The sequence below is a fragment of the Rhinolophus sinicus genome, linkage group LG01 (genome assembly GCF_036562045.2).
Source record: "Rhinolophus sinicus isolate RSC01 linkage group LG01, ASM3656204v1, whole genome shotgun sequence".
Taxonomy (NCBI): Eukaryota; Metazoa; Chordata; class Mammalia; order Chiroptera; family Rhinolophidae; genus Rhinolophus; species Rhinolophus sinicus.
Window position 1 is genome coordinate 159,076,995 of NC_133751.1, and position 13,375 is coordinate 159,090,369.

The 13,375-nt window shown below is 49.7% G+C and overlaps 1 protein-coding gene across 1 annotated transcript; it reads left to right on the plus strand.

The window, feature by feature from the left end:
* Positions 1 to 934: 934 nt before the first annotated feature.
* Positions 935 to 4,549, plus strand: SP9 (Sp9 transcription factor). The gene is made up of 2 exons (XM_019727465.2): positions 935 to 1,100; positions 2,108 to 4,549. Exons 1-2 carry the CDS (start codon positions 1,080 to 1,082, stop codon positions 3,539 to 3,541), a joined length of 1,455 nt encoding a protein of 484 aa, XP_019583024.2. The 5' UTR covers positions 935 to 1,079; the 3' UTR covers positions 3,542 to 4,549.
* Positions 4,550 to 13,375: the final 8,826 nt, after the last annotated feature.

A 13,375-nucleotide genomic window follows, 5' to 3' on the forward strand; every position in this document is an offset into this window, starting at 1 on the left:
TCCAAAGTTATTACAATGTGAAAATAAGCAGCTTCGTGCAGCTTGTTGTAAGGGCTGATGCCTCCCACCCCCATGCCAGTCCGCAGCGAAACCCAGGCAGATAATCAGCACGTCCCACTGTTTAGTTATATTTGACAACTGGGTTAACCTGGTACTAGGCGCTGGCGAAACGGTACAAAGAGTGCCCTCAATTACCACCACAAGCTTCTGGTGTGAGTGGCACTTGTATTACCCCCCGGGTCAGAGGCCAGAGCGACAATTAGGAAGTCACTTAGACCGCTGGGGGGAAATGGCGGGGTGCAGCAGACTCCAGGCCCTCCCATCACGTCTGTGGGTGTAGACCAGGACCGAAAGGCCTCTCTCTCTCTACCCTTGGAGGAGCTCTCCCTTCGCGCCCTCTCCTTACTGTGACTCAGAGTGAGTAAAACCGAATCCAGTGGGAATAAGGAACTGGATAGAAGACAAACGACAATGATAAAATCGCCAGCAAGAATGATGGATTCCAGCTGATGTGCTCCACAGGCAAGAGCGCGGACAAAGTTAGCGTTGACATTTCCGTCTCCACTTGGGCCTTGCTCCTGCGGCCTCCGCCTCGGCGCCCCCTCCCTTCTCGCCTCCTTTCCCACAAGTGGGGAGTAGGTAGGATGTCAGTCCTAACTTACTGGGGTGGGGTGGTTCGGGGGGCTTGTGGCTCGGTCTCAATGGTATTTAAACCTGGCTTGGTGCGTGTGTGTAAATTTTTAATTGCACTATAATCTCTTCGGTCGACCCCCCCACCTAGCTAGCCGCCTTGACTGGCACGCGCCGGGAGCCCGGGCTCGGGCCCGTCGGCGCGTCTGATTGGCTGCGGGGCAGCTCCCTTCTGCTCCGCCTGCGCCCTCATTGGGCGAGAGGCGCAGCCAGCGGCACTTCAAAGCGGGTGCTCCTCGCACTTAGGCTGAGTTTAGCCGGCGGGAGCCCGGAGTCCGCTCGGTGCGAGCGCGGGGACGCGGGAACCGCGCGGGACCCGAGCAGTTCTCCCGAGCAGCCGCCAGGCTCAGCCCCGCTCCCGGCCCCGCCGCGCAGCCCAGGGACCTGCTATGGCCACGTCTATACTCGGGGTAAGTCGAAGCGCGGCAACACATTGCTTCTTCTAACTGGAGTAATTTTTCGTTATGGCTTCTCTGGGTCCGCGGCTCCGGAGAAACTGTTGCTGCCGGATGGCAGCGTCAGCTTCTTTTAGCACTTTCCACATTTCCGGGACTGATTCCAAGTTATTGGAAACTAGGAGGTGCCTTTGTAAGAAATGATTTGTTAAGCAAGTCCTTTTTAATTTGGTTTTAAAGAAAACCTAGAGGTTTCTTTTCTTCCCCTCGTGATTTATATCCCATCCCCCCTTGCTTCGGGGATTGTTGCAATTACGCGACAGTGGTGTTTCCAGAAAACAGCCTTAATCGGTTTGCAGTTCATGTAGTCACGTTAACAAACATTTACACTTCTGCGGCTCCCCAGTTCGCCTGTGACAGAAATCTATCGCTGAGTCGCTTCCCTTCGGATTCTTGTTTTCCTCATCGGGTTTTCTTTTCGGTGTGTAAACATTAAAAACATTTTCTATTAAAAAAGAGGAGTCAAATCGTAGCCACCCTTGGAAGGAGTGCCCAAGTTTCCCCCGCCCCTGGGCCACTGCTTCGGCCGCCTCCGCTTTCACCCGGTGTTTGCAGTCTATGTGTTTACCTCCGTGCTTCACCCGGAAGGGCGATTTGGGGGCTTCTGAGAGAGGAGCGGGCTTACGGAGAGCGGAAGGGGAGCAACCTGAGTCCGGTTCTGGGCAGGGGTTGCAGCTTCCGAGGCGAGGAGAACCGGGATGTCTTTGATTTGTAGCCCCACCAAAGAACAACTTTCCAGCGCTGGGCTCCTCGCCCTTGTGATCGCCTCTGCTCCGCGCGGGGCGCGGCGCGGCGCATCCTCAGCGAGAGCGCGGGGAGGAGGCGCGAACCGGGAAGCCACGACACCCCTCCCCCCCGGGACCCGCCGCAGGGGACGAGGCTGCTCACGGGTGCACTTTGTGTCTTCCTCCCACTTCTTCCTGCCCTCCTCCTCCTTGCTCCCTCCCCTCCACCCACTCTAGGAAGAGCCGCGCTTCGGAACGACCCCGTTGGCCATGCTGGCGGCGACCTGCAACAAGATCGGCAACACGAGCCCACTGACGACGCTGCCGGAGTCGAGCGCCTTCGCCAAGGGCGGCTTCCACCCCTGGAAGCGCTCCTCGTCCAGCTGCAACCTCGGCTCCAGCCTCTCGGGCTTCGCAGTGGCCACGGGAGGCCGCGGCTCCGGCGGCCTGGCGGGAGGTTCGGGCGCAGCCAACAGCGCCTTCTGCCTGGCCTCCACGTCCCCTACGTCGTCGGCGTTTAGCAGCGACTACGGCGGCCTCTTCTCCAACTCGGCGGCAGCCGCGGCGGCGGCGGCCGGGGTGTCCCCGCAGGAGGCAGGAGGCCAGTCGGCCTTCATCTCCAAAGTGCACACCACGGCGGCCGACGGCCTGTACCCGCGCGTGGGTATGGCGCACCCGTACGAGTCGTGGTACAAGTCAGGCTTCCACTCGACGCTGGCAGCGGGCGAGGTGACCAACGGCGCGGCGTCGTCATGGTGGGACGTGCACAGTAGCCCGGGATCGTGGCTGGAGGTGCAGAACCCCGCTGGGGGGCTCCAGAGCTCGCTGCACTCGGGCGCCCCCCAGGCCTCGCTGCACTCGCAGCTCGGTACCTACAATCCCGACTTCAGCTCGCTCACGCACTCGGCCTTCAGCTCTACTGGCCTCGGCTCCTCGGCCGCCGCCGCCTCGCACTTGCTCTCCACAAGCCAGCACCTGCTGGCCCAGGACGGCTTCAAGCCGGTGCTGCCCTCCTACTCGGACTCCAGCGCCGCTGTGGCGGCTGCCGCCGCTAGCGCCATGATCTCGGGCGCCGCGGCCGCCGCCGCCGGGGGGAGCTCGGCGCGGTCTGCCCGCCGCTACTCGGGCCGCGCCACCTGCGACTGCCCCAACTGCCAGGAGGCGGAGCGGCTGGGCCCGGCCGGGGCGAGCCTGCGGCGCAAGGGCCTGCACAGCTGTCACATCCCGGGCTGCGGCAAGGTGTACGGCAAGACGTCGCACCTGAAGGCGCACCTGCGCTGGCACACGGGCGAGCGGCCCTTCGTGTGCAACTGGCTCTTCTGCGGCAAGCGCTTCACGCGCTCGGACGAGCTGCAGCGGCACCTGCGGACTCACACCGGCGAGAAGCGCTTTGCCTGTCCGGTGTGCAACAAGCGCTTCATGCGCAGCGACCACCTGAGCAAACACATTAAGACGCATAACGGGGGCGGCGGGGGCAAAAAGGGCAGCGACAGTGACACAGACGCCAGCAACCTGGAGACGCCCCGCTCTGAGTCCCCCGACCTCATCCTGCACGACTCCGGCGTCAGTGCGGCCCGGGCGGCGGCAGCGGCGGCGGCGGCGGCGGCCGCAGCGGCGGCTGCGGCCTCGGCGGGAGGCAAGGAAGCCGCATCTGGCCCCAACGACTCTTAGAGGCCTGGCGAGAGGCTCGAGCGAGCGAACGAGTAGAGACACCGAGAGCTAGCTAGAGGTTGGGAGGGCGAGCGAGCTGGGGACGGACTGGCAGGGGCTCCAGTGACGCCTTTGGGCCGGCGTGAGGTGGAGCCGCACCCGGTTCCCCGGCCGCTCCTCGCCAGCCACACTAGGAGCTCCCCTCTGCTGTCCGAGCCTACACAAGAATCGAACGCGTGGTCCAGGAACAAAAGCGAATCATCCTCCGACAGAAACACCACTTTAAAAACTACACACAGAGACATAAACACACACAGGAGACCTACAACCATAAGTACGCATCCTCGCGCGTGCGTAAGCGCGCGCGTACACACGCGCGTACACACGCGCGCACACACACACACGCACACACACCACTTGCACAAACTTCTCGAGCAAAGAGCAATATACAGAAACGCTCCCTCCTCTATCGCCCACCCCTTCCACTGCCCTTCTCTTTCCTTTTCTCCAAAAACAAGCCACCACCCTGCAAAGGACTGTCAGAACATTTGAAAACAAACGGGACCTATAAAAACAGACCCTTTGTGTGGATTATATTATATATAAAATGCTCCAAGTCCTGCTTGATATCTACTTACAATGAGACTTTTTTTTTTCCTAAAAAAGGAAGCATCAAAAAAGGCTTAAGGTGAGAAATTCAACTGGAAGTCTAGTGACAATTTCTCTGTATTTCATAATATCTGTATAAATAGGGTTCAAAAGATTGTGTTCTCTTTTATTTTCTTGTAAATGTTCATTCGAATAGTTTTTTTGGTGAATTCCTGAAATTCAGGGAGTTTTTTTTCTTTAATTTTCTGATGCACTTTGTGAAAGTCAGTATATATGTAAAAGATATTTAAAATGTTGAGTTATCATTTCACTCACAAACACGTAAGTTAAGGTCATCTAAAGAAATTAAAAGCGTTTATCTGTATGAAGAAAATCTTGACATATTTTCATTTTGGCATTATTAAAGGACTCTGAACAATACACTTTCTTTTTTAAAAATCCTGTTCCTCCCTCAATAATCTTTATGTGGGTCGACTTCTTGGATTGGGAAAAAATTCCCTTAATGTTAGTTTTAGTTGATGTAAGGTTCATGTGAATTATAAAAGCCATACTACATATACGTTTTTGAGGAGTCAAAATTATTTATTTGTATATCAACAGAGTAAATTGGGCTATAAGAATGTGTAGTTGTATTAATGGGAGAGCTCTCAAAAGGTGACATTTAAAAACTATGGAGCACCTAAAAAAAAAGCAAAGGTGTTTGGCAGCTTTAACTGGGGAGGTGACTTCTCCCGGGGTCAGAAAAAACTCCAGTGGGTTTGTTTGTTTTTAAAAAGCGATTTAAAAACAATCTGTGAAAGGGAAAAGCTTTTTAAAAGAAGTCTTTTAGTTCCCAAGACCCTCTATGTTGGGAGGGGACTCAGGGGAATAAATCGCTAGAGTCAATACCCCGGAAAAGACATTTCATGCCTAAATGAAAATCTTGTTAAATGTTATTAATTTTGACTTAGAGCACACAGCAGCCCCCTGTGCCTTGTATTCCCTTATTAGGGATTCATGTCTTATCAAATATCTAATTAATCTCCTAGACATCATTTGTTCTGGCCAACTTTATCTCAGCTGGTCCACGGGGAAAACTCCAAATATTCTCCGTGACAAAGCTCCCTTGAAGATCTTTTTAATTGTCTAAATTAACTGCACCAAATTTGCATGTCAAACGGTAAAGGGCAACCTGAGATAAAATGTAAACGTTTTAAAAGCCCCCAAACTAAGCACTTGATTTGATAACTAGGCTTTTTAATGTTATGGAAGACAACTGCTCCTTTCCTTTTCAAAGACGGCTGATCTATGCAAATAGTGAATTGGAAATGCCTAGGTCCCCGCGCCGTCAAATGGCCCTCGCAGGTTATTTGAATATCAGTGGCGCTGCTTCTGAAAAGGTTCAAGGATGCTCTCTGACTTCTTTGTGATTACTCAGTGCGGCGTCTTATTCTGAAGAAAAAAAAACTCAGGAATAATTAAAGGCTGGGATCAGGCCTGGGAACACATTTGGGACAGGAATCTCATTTAGACAGTCTCTTTCAAAATAAGGCACAGTTAAATTGACCAGAAGGCAATTATTGAAATGAAAATTATTTTCACTCTCTTTGTCTTCTGACCACCAACTTAACAGCCCCAGTATAAAAGAGAGAGAGAGAAGAGAGGAAGGGACGAAAAGAAAATTGGTAAATGAGATAATTTCGCAATTCGAAAAAATGTTAATTTAGAAAATAAAGTACGTATTTACAGAATAAAAAAATTCTAAAAGGCTCTCCACACAATAGGAAATACAAGCAAAGTCAGCCCCAATGGGAAAAAACATTTTTTTGATTATTGTCCATTTTGGGGAGGTTTTGATTTTTAGGAAAGAAAATATAAATTATTGTCATTAACAATCAACAAAATGTTTTCTCGGAAACTCTGCTCTGAAAAGCCAAGTAACAAAGTAGCGATAAAACAGAGCGAAGGTCCCTAGAGGGGCGTTTGCTGCGTGAGATTCTAGGGCTTCCTCCCTTTCCTCCTTGTGGTCCCCGCAGCCTCGGCTGCCCCGCTCTTGAGTTTTTCTTTTCGTTGGCTATTTTCTCTCCCCTCTCAAACAGCTCTTAACCAGGACCCCCACCCCACCCCCAGCTTCTGGGTCAGGTCTGGTCTTCTGCAGAAGCTGGCAGGGGTGCATTTGTTCTGGGGCCTTTAGGTCGAGGCGCTTGGAGGCCGAGAGGGTGCCCGGCGCGTTTGGGGGTGCGGGCCGGCGGCGCGGAAGGTGAGGGTGTGGTGGGCTTTCCTGAGGAATGAAGGCGCCGGGGCGTCTGTCCCAGGCAGCTTTGTTTCTCGTGGATAATAAAGGCAGATCAAAGGGCCTGGCGGTGCAGGTCCCGCTGGCCGCGCGGCTCCCTCCGCAGCCCAGTGATCAAGGCCTCTGCGCGCTGCCTCTGCCCCGCGGGTCAGCGGACGTCCATCACCGCGGCTACCGGGAACCGCGGGCGGCAGCCGGGGCGGGAGCGTCCAGCCGGGAGACCAGCGCTCGCGGAACCTGAACCTGGAGGGAGAGGGGCCCTGTCTCCCAGCCGAAGGCAACAGCGAAAACAGACCCCAGTCCTCCAACTAAGCCCCAGCCCTAGGGGCCCCTGGGGGCGCAGGGCAACCTTGACCTGAGCGGGTGGCGACCAGTTGAGGCGGAGCAAATTAAAGAGGGCGTGTGTGGGAGGAGAGAGCCTCCAACCAGGAGAGGACTGAGGTTTTTACCTGGGGGGGCGGGGGTCGTCTCCTCAAGTCCACCCCTGGCCTCCTACGGCCTCGCCGCTCTGCCTCTGGGGCCCGGGAGGAGCGGGAGCCAGGGGTCGGGGCGCAGAAGAGGGTCGCTGTCCGGAAGCCGGTGTGCGGTGGGGAGCGCAGACAAGGCCCTAGAGTCCTGCTCAGGCCCGAGTGAGGGGAAATGCGATTTCGTTTCAGCCGGTTTCTTCCAGCGTTTCCTGCTCTGTAGCTTCCTGCGCAGAAGAGGAAGACCGTTTTCCTCGACCCTGCGCCTACCCAAGCTCCAATCTACAGCCTCCCTCGGAGGTTTTTTCTTTTTCTGTCCCTTAGAGTGAATTGGGTCTTACCTGACGAGGAAAAAGAAATAAAGAAGGAGGAGAAGGAGAAAGAGAAGGAGGAGAAGAAGAAGGAGAAGACGAAGGAGAAGAAAAGAGAAAGATTTTCTTTCCTCAAGAGGGAAAACAACATTATTTTGACAAGATTGGATTGTGCACCTGAACGGTGTGTCTGGACATTCCGTCAAATCGTTATAAGTCGTGTAAAACTGAATTTCTTTTTATTCAGATGGAAACTTTATTTATTTTAACTCTAATCTTATTTGCATCTATTATCTGTATTCACCAAGGCTCTCTCCCACTACAAAAATGCAGATGAAGTAAATCTTACATAAATCCCGCCCATTTGTGTAATTGGTATACTAAGTGTTTATTTTAAGTGAGAATAATTTAGCTACAAATTTTCTTAAGGAATAACATTCTTAACACATTAAAAAAACTGAAAACTCTGATTTGCTTTTATGTTTGACAGTCGCTCTTGATTCCCTTAAGAGGAGCTTGGCGAGTGCGGCTCGCTGGCGCCATCTAGAGCTCCGGGCAGGGAAGGCTGCCGCTGTCCGCCCCGCTCACCGCTATTAACCGCGGGGAGACCAGCGTTTACCGCCATCTGCAACAACCCAGCGGATCAAGCAAAGAAACGCGAGCCTTTGTATTCCGGGGGGACGAGCCCAACTAATGGCTGATGTTACTGCTCCTAGGGAAGGAGGGCGTTTCTGAAACGTGCTAACTGAAAATCCAAACAAAACAAAATAACGCCCTGCTTGTCCCTAGTCTTGTAATTGTCACAGTGAACAACCCTTTCAAAGCAACTTCTGGATCTTCCAACTCAGTTGAGCAAGCTGGGCGCTGTTGGCGGCGATGTGGACCCCGGGATGGGGACCCGGCCGTGGGCGGAGCCCCTGCATTCTTCGCCCAACGACACCGGATCCGAGGCCTCCGGGTCGGTGAGGCCCGCGTGTACTATCCGGGGCGGGCCTCAACCAAGCTCGTTAAACCAGGCGACCAGACTGTCCCATGTCCCCAGACCCCTTTGAAGGGGAGGGAACGAGGGACCCGAAGCTTTCGCCAGCCCAGGGCCGGGATGGCAGAAGCAGCCTCCTGCTTCGCCCGCGTCCTCCAGGCGACGGGCCCTCGTTGGGTGTTGGGAGCTGCCGGGCAGGCCGGGGCCGGGAGGGGCGCGCAGGGCCCCGAGAGCTGCCAGAAACCCCTCACCCCTCACCCCAGCCCCTCCCAAAGGCTCTGCATTCCCAGCCCGCCCAAACTGACCCCCTTTGCCCCTAACTTTTCCCTTTGAAACCCAAATCTAAAATAGGATAACAGTTGGGGGCGTTGACCAATTTTCTCTCCTCTGTTTGCATTGCCTTCCCCCCGCCGCCCCTTTCCCTCCTCTTCCTAGTTGGGTACCCCACCTCCCATCTTTAGACGTTGTGCAGTGGCTTCTTCCCCTCCTTTCTTGTTCCCTCCGCCCCTACCTCACACGTTTATTGTATTTTAATCTGAAAACCTACACCTCCAAGTCCCGCGCGGGAGGCGCCATCGACCACAGCAGCAAGAGCCCGCGGAGGCGCAGGGGCGCGGGGCTCCCGGATCTCGTGCCAGGGAAACGCCGTGCGTTTCCGGGAACTCTCACTCACCTTTGCAGCGGATAACTCGGCTGGGTTTGTATTTGCTGTTTTAATACAAACCCTGCCGCACTGCCTATTTCAAAGATGTGCTAATTACTACTTGGATAGCAGGGCGCAAAGTCCTTGTCCATTTCCCAGTACAAAGTAGGTTGTAGAAAATTTGAAATTGCCTTTCAGCCTAAAGCTGCCTTACCTGAATGTCATAATTACAGTAATTATGTACATCCAAATTACATGCTAATTAAATTAGAATCAAATCGTTCTAAATCGAAATCAAATGAGGTAGTGAAGAATTAATCAATGACAACATAAATAGAGAGCTTCCTTCAGAGATATTTATTGTAACGATCCAAGGAGGAATTTGATCTGAAAAAGTCACCTGTTTATTTACTTTCAAATTAGTAATCAGTTATTATCCCTTCTCCATAATTTTAACCGTTCAGTGTTATTTACCCCCCACCCTTTCCTGTCGCATGAGTTTATAGAAATATGTATGAGGTAAATACATACAGACATGCCTACCCTATATGTTACTGATATAAATATATACAGTGTTTGCAACTCCAGTTAAGGGGAAGGTTTCAGAATGTCAGTGGGGATACATTCTTCTACGGCCTGTTCTCTGGGATCCGGGAAAGGAAAGCAACCAAGGTTTTAGGTTTTCCAAGACCTTTACACTCTCTTCCTTTGGAAATTCATACCAGAGATTTTGCATTGTTTTACAAACGTCTATTTCTGGGCGATTCATATATAAAAGAAATACAAAGTGATAGGACGTCTCTCCTAGTCCGTTTTCTGCTTGCAGATTGCTGGCGAGAGTTGACATTTTCCTTTTTGTCCCAGGAGTACCGGCGTCCTAAAGCGCCTTCTTCACCTGTGGAGCCCCAGCGACGAGAGAAATTCGCTCGCTTTCCTGACTGCTGAAGGCGAGTCCACCCTACGACCTGCGCCCGCGAAACGCGCGGAAGGCCGAGCGAGCTCAGGCAGAAGCTGGCAGGCGAGGGCGCGAGATGGTCCGGGTGCGCGGGTCTCCAGAGCGTAGCTCCTGTGGCCCGCAACCTGGCGGAGTGGCCCAGGAATTTCTTCTGGGAGGGCAACCGGCGTGGTTGGGGCGGAGAACCGGAGCTGCGAGCTAACCCGATCCTTTCCCCTTGCACTTTGCGGGTGGGGAGTCCAGCGGACTCCTCGCGCGGGTGGCGCTTCATATAGGACCGGGATGCGCCCCCTAAGTCTCAGCCTTTCCATTTTGGTTTGAGGTATGTTCAGAAGGTTCCCAGTCGCGGGTGTAGAAGGAAAGCGCTATAGAACGCAGGGGTAGCCTCGCCTCTGGGGATGGGAAGGTGCAACCCCAGCTCTGGACTCACTCCATCACCTACCTCAGCGCCTGTCCGGTTTCCTTTGGGTTTGGGGAAAGGTCCTAGGAAGCCCGCTTTGGTCAGCCTCTGAGACCCCGGACCTCCACTGCTGCCCAACCCCTCCGGAAGGCCATCGAGTCAAAGGGACAGGGGTTTCCTGTGTCTAGAAAGGGGGGAAAGTGGCTCACGGGCAGTTTGGACCAGAATGTGAGTGTCTTTCCATTATAAGCCACTTCTGCGTTTCACCCCGCACCTCGCTTCATTATTAGTTACATTCTGAGGGTGGTGGTAAGTATGGCGTGAAGGGAGGAGAAAGGCGGAAGGTGATGAGTTTAGGAATCTCATCAGGAGAGCTCTCAGCTGCGTCCGTCTTGTTTGTTCCTTACAACTTTTTAAAAGCATTTCTCCCCTTTAATAATAATTTAAAAACCCAAACAAACAAAAAACCGCTCCCAAGTCCTGCAGCTATTGCATATCTTTATCTTTTCAAAAAGTATTAAACTACTAAGGTTTTCTTCTCAGAAAACCTAAGTAAGATTTCTTAATATCCTTCAGCTACTGAAGCTAAAAGGCAGCTTTCTTCCTGATCTTAGGACCGGGTGTGGAGCCTTACTGAGCGGCTTCCACCAGCGTCTCGGCTCAGTGGTCATTACGTAAGGAGAATGAAACGGCTCAGGTGGATTTTGGAAATCTTTTAACTTCGATGCTAAAGTATATTAAATGTTTGGTGATTAAAACTGGGAGACGCGGTGCTCCCAGCAGCGGGGACTGATCTGATTCTTTATCAGCAAGCGGTGTCATGGGCGAACAGCAAAATAGGTCTCTCTCCCAGCCTTTCAGATAAAATGCTTTCTTCAGATGAAAACGTATTATTCAAAATAAGATCTCCATTTCACTTTGCAAGGTAAGCAGACCTGCCGTTATGCAGCAACCTCTGCCTATTTTGGCACATTAAATAAAATTATGACTAACTTACCACATAACATTCAGATAAATAAACAAGTCCTAACCTAGTAACCTGATCCTTCCTGGCCATTTGTAAATCGACAGCACCTCCTATAGGAATTAATTTGCTAGTGTTAAATTATGTTAAACGTTAGGGAAAAAGGCAGTGCCCCAAAATGTGTCTTAAGTCTGTCAGTGCAGTTCCAGTCCCCTGGACAAATAAATGTCACTAGGCACACACAGATTTTTTTAAAAAAGAATTTCTCTAATAAGGATAAGAATGACAAATACCAGATTTTTCCTGTCGTTTTTGAAAAGAAATGTCACTGTTGAGGGCTTTTGTTCTTGAATCGATTCATTAAACTTGGAAGATTCCTTTTTGGTTTTCAGTACTTAGGGGAATCTCTACACATACAACTAGACATCCTTTTTATTATGAAGCTTATGTGTTCGATTTCTACTTTATTATTTCAAAAAAGCAGAATTAGATGCCTAACATTTTTATCACTTTAAATTCCTTCTACCCATATCATTAGAGTATGTGGAACAAGTAAGGCGAGCCTCTTTAAAGCTGTTACCATGTTATAATTGTATGTGGAAATACCTTCTCTCAGCTTTTAAGTTTGCAAGGCTGGAATGCTAGCCTCTTGGGGCTGTCTAGCATCCTTGGTGACCAAGGCTGAAAGCCAAACAGCAAATCAGTGCCTTCCACAACTACATGGGACTATTTCTCATCATTGAATGGGTAAGAATATCCCGACTATTGGTAGGTAGCACTTTATAGTTTCTCAATCTTAACAATGAAGAATAATTAAAGCAGAGATTAAAAAGAATTCCTAAGGCCACTTGTAAAGTTAAAAGTGGACTTTTTTGAAAGTCAAATGAAAAGTGTTAAAAATGATAATGTATTTATTTTTAATTACAAGATGCATTTCAGCATTTCTCTTCATGAACACTGTGTTGGTTCAGAAACCCTTTAAGGCCGCAGGTAATGCATAGGTTTGACATTATAAAAATTATAAAGTCTAAAGAGGCATAAGAGAAAATAATCAGTGCAACACTAACGAACTCAAGGTGTAAATTAGCAGTCTTTATCAATTTCAAATGCATGTTTTTTTTTTAAATGAAGGAAAGGGATCTTTGAAGTGCACTGAAAGTTATTAAAAAATACTGTAGAAGGAATTTAAGTTCTTCCCCACCAACTCTCTGAAAAATCTAAGTAATCAAAGGGTTGCTTATGACTTTACTTAGCTGCTTCCAAATCAGAAGACATTTGTATGTGCACTTATACAAAACAAAGACATATGTATCAGACTACATGGAGTGGTTTCTCTCCTCTTTCAAACTTACTTTTTTACAGAATTTATGACATTATGACTCCCAACCCTCAAAAGCATCTAATATTTGTATTGTGTTAAATAAAATGTTTAAAAAATGTGGAACCCTGATGAAAACCACTTGTGTCTATGTTTAGTATATATCCTTTGGAACTGCATGTTACTTGTAATTTGTACTGATTTTTTTTTTCTAGTTTTATCAGATCCTTTGAAACACAAGGGAAATTTTGCAGCTAAGTTTAAATATGCGTTATATACCTATATTCATTAAATATATCTGAAGAGTTCACATTAGTCCATTTGTGACATTACATAAATACTTAATCTTTAGAAGTAAAATCTTTAGTAGTTATATGTCAGCAGTAGAAGGGCCATCTGTGGTAAGCAGAATAATGGCCCCTTAAAGATATCCACATCTTAATTCCTGGAGCCTGTGAATAGGTTACATGGCAAAGAGGAATTAAGGTTGCAGACAGAAGTAAGGTTGCTAATGAGTTGATTTTAAAATAGGACGATTCTCCTGGTGAGCCCACTGTAATCACAAGGGTCCTTCAAGTGGTAAAGGGATGCAGAATGTCAAAGTGTTAGAGTGATTAGATGTGAAGACTTGAGTAGCCTTTGTTAGCTTTGCAGATGGAAGAAGAGGCCCAGAGCAAAGGATGGGCTCTGGAAGCTGGATGGGCAAGTAAACACGTTTCCCCCTAGAGTCTCCAGAAAGAACCAACCCTGCCGACACCCAATGAGACCCATTTCATACTTCTGATCTCCAAAACTGTATATTTGTGTTGTTTTAAGTTTGAGGTAATTTGTTATGGAAGTATAGAAAATTAATATTCATCAAATATAAATAGCTTACCCAGTAGAACAAAACACCTGAAGGGAGTTTAAAAACCTTAAAGAAATATTGTTCATTATTTAA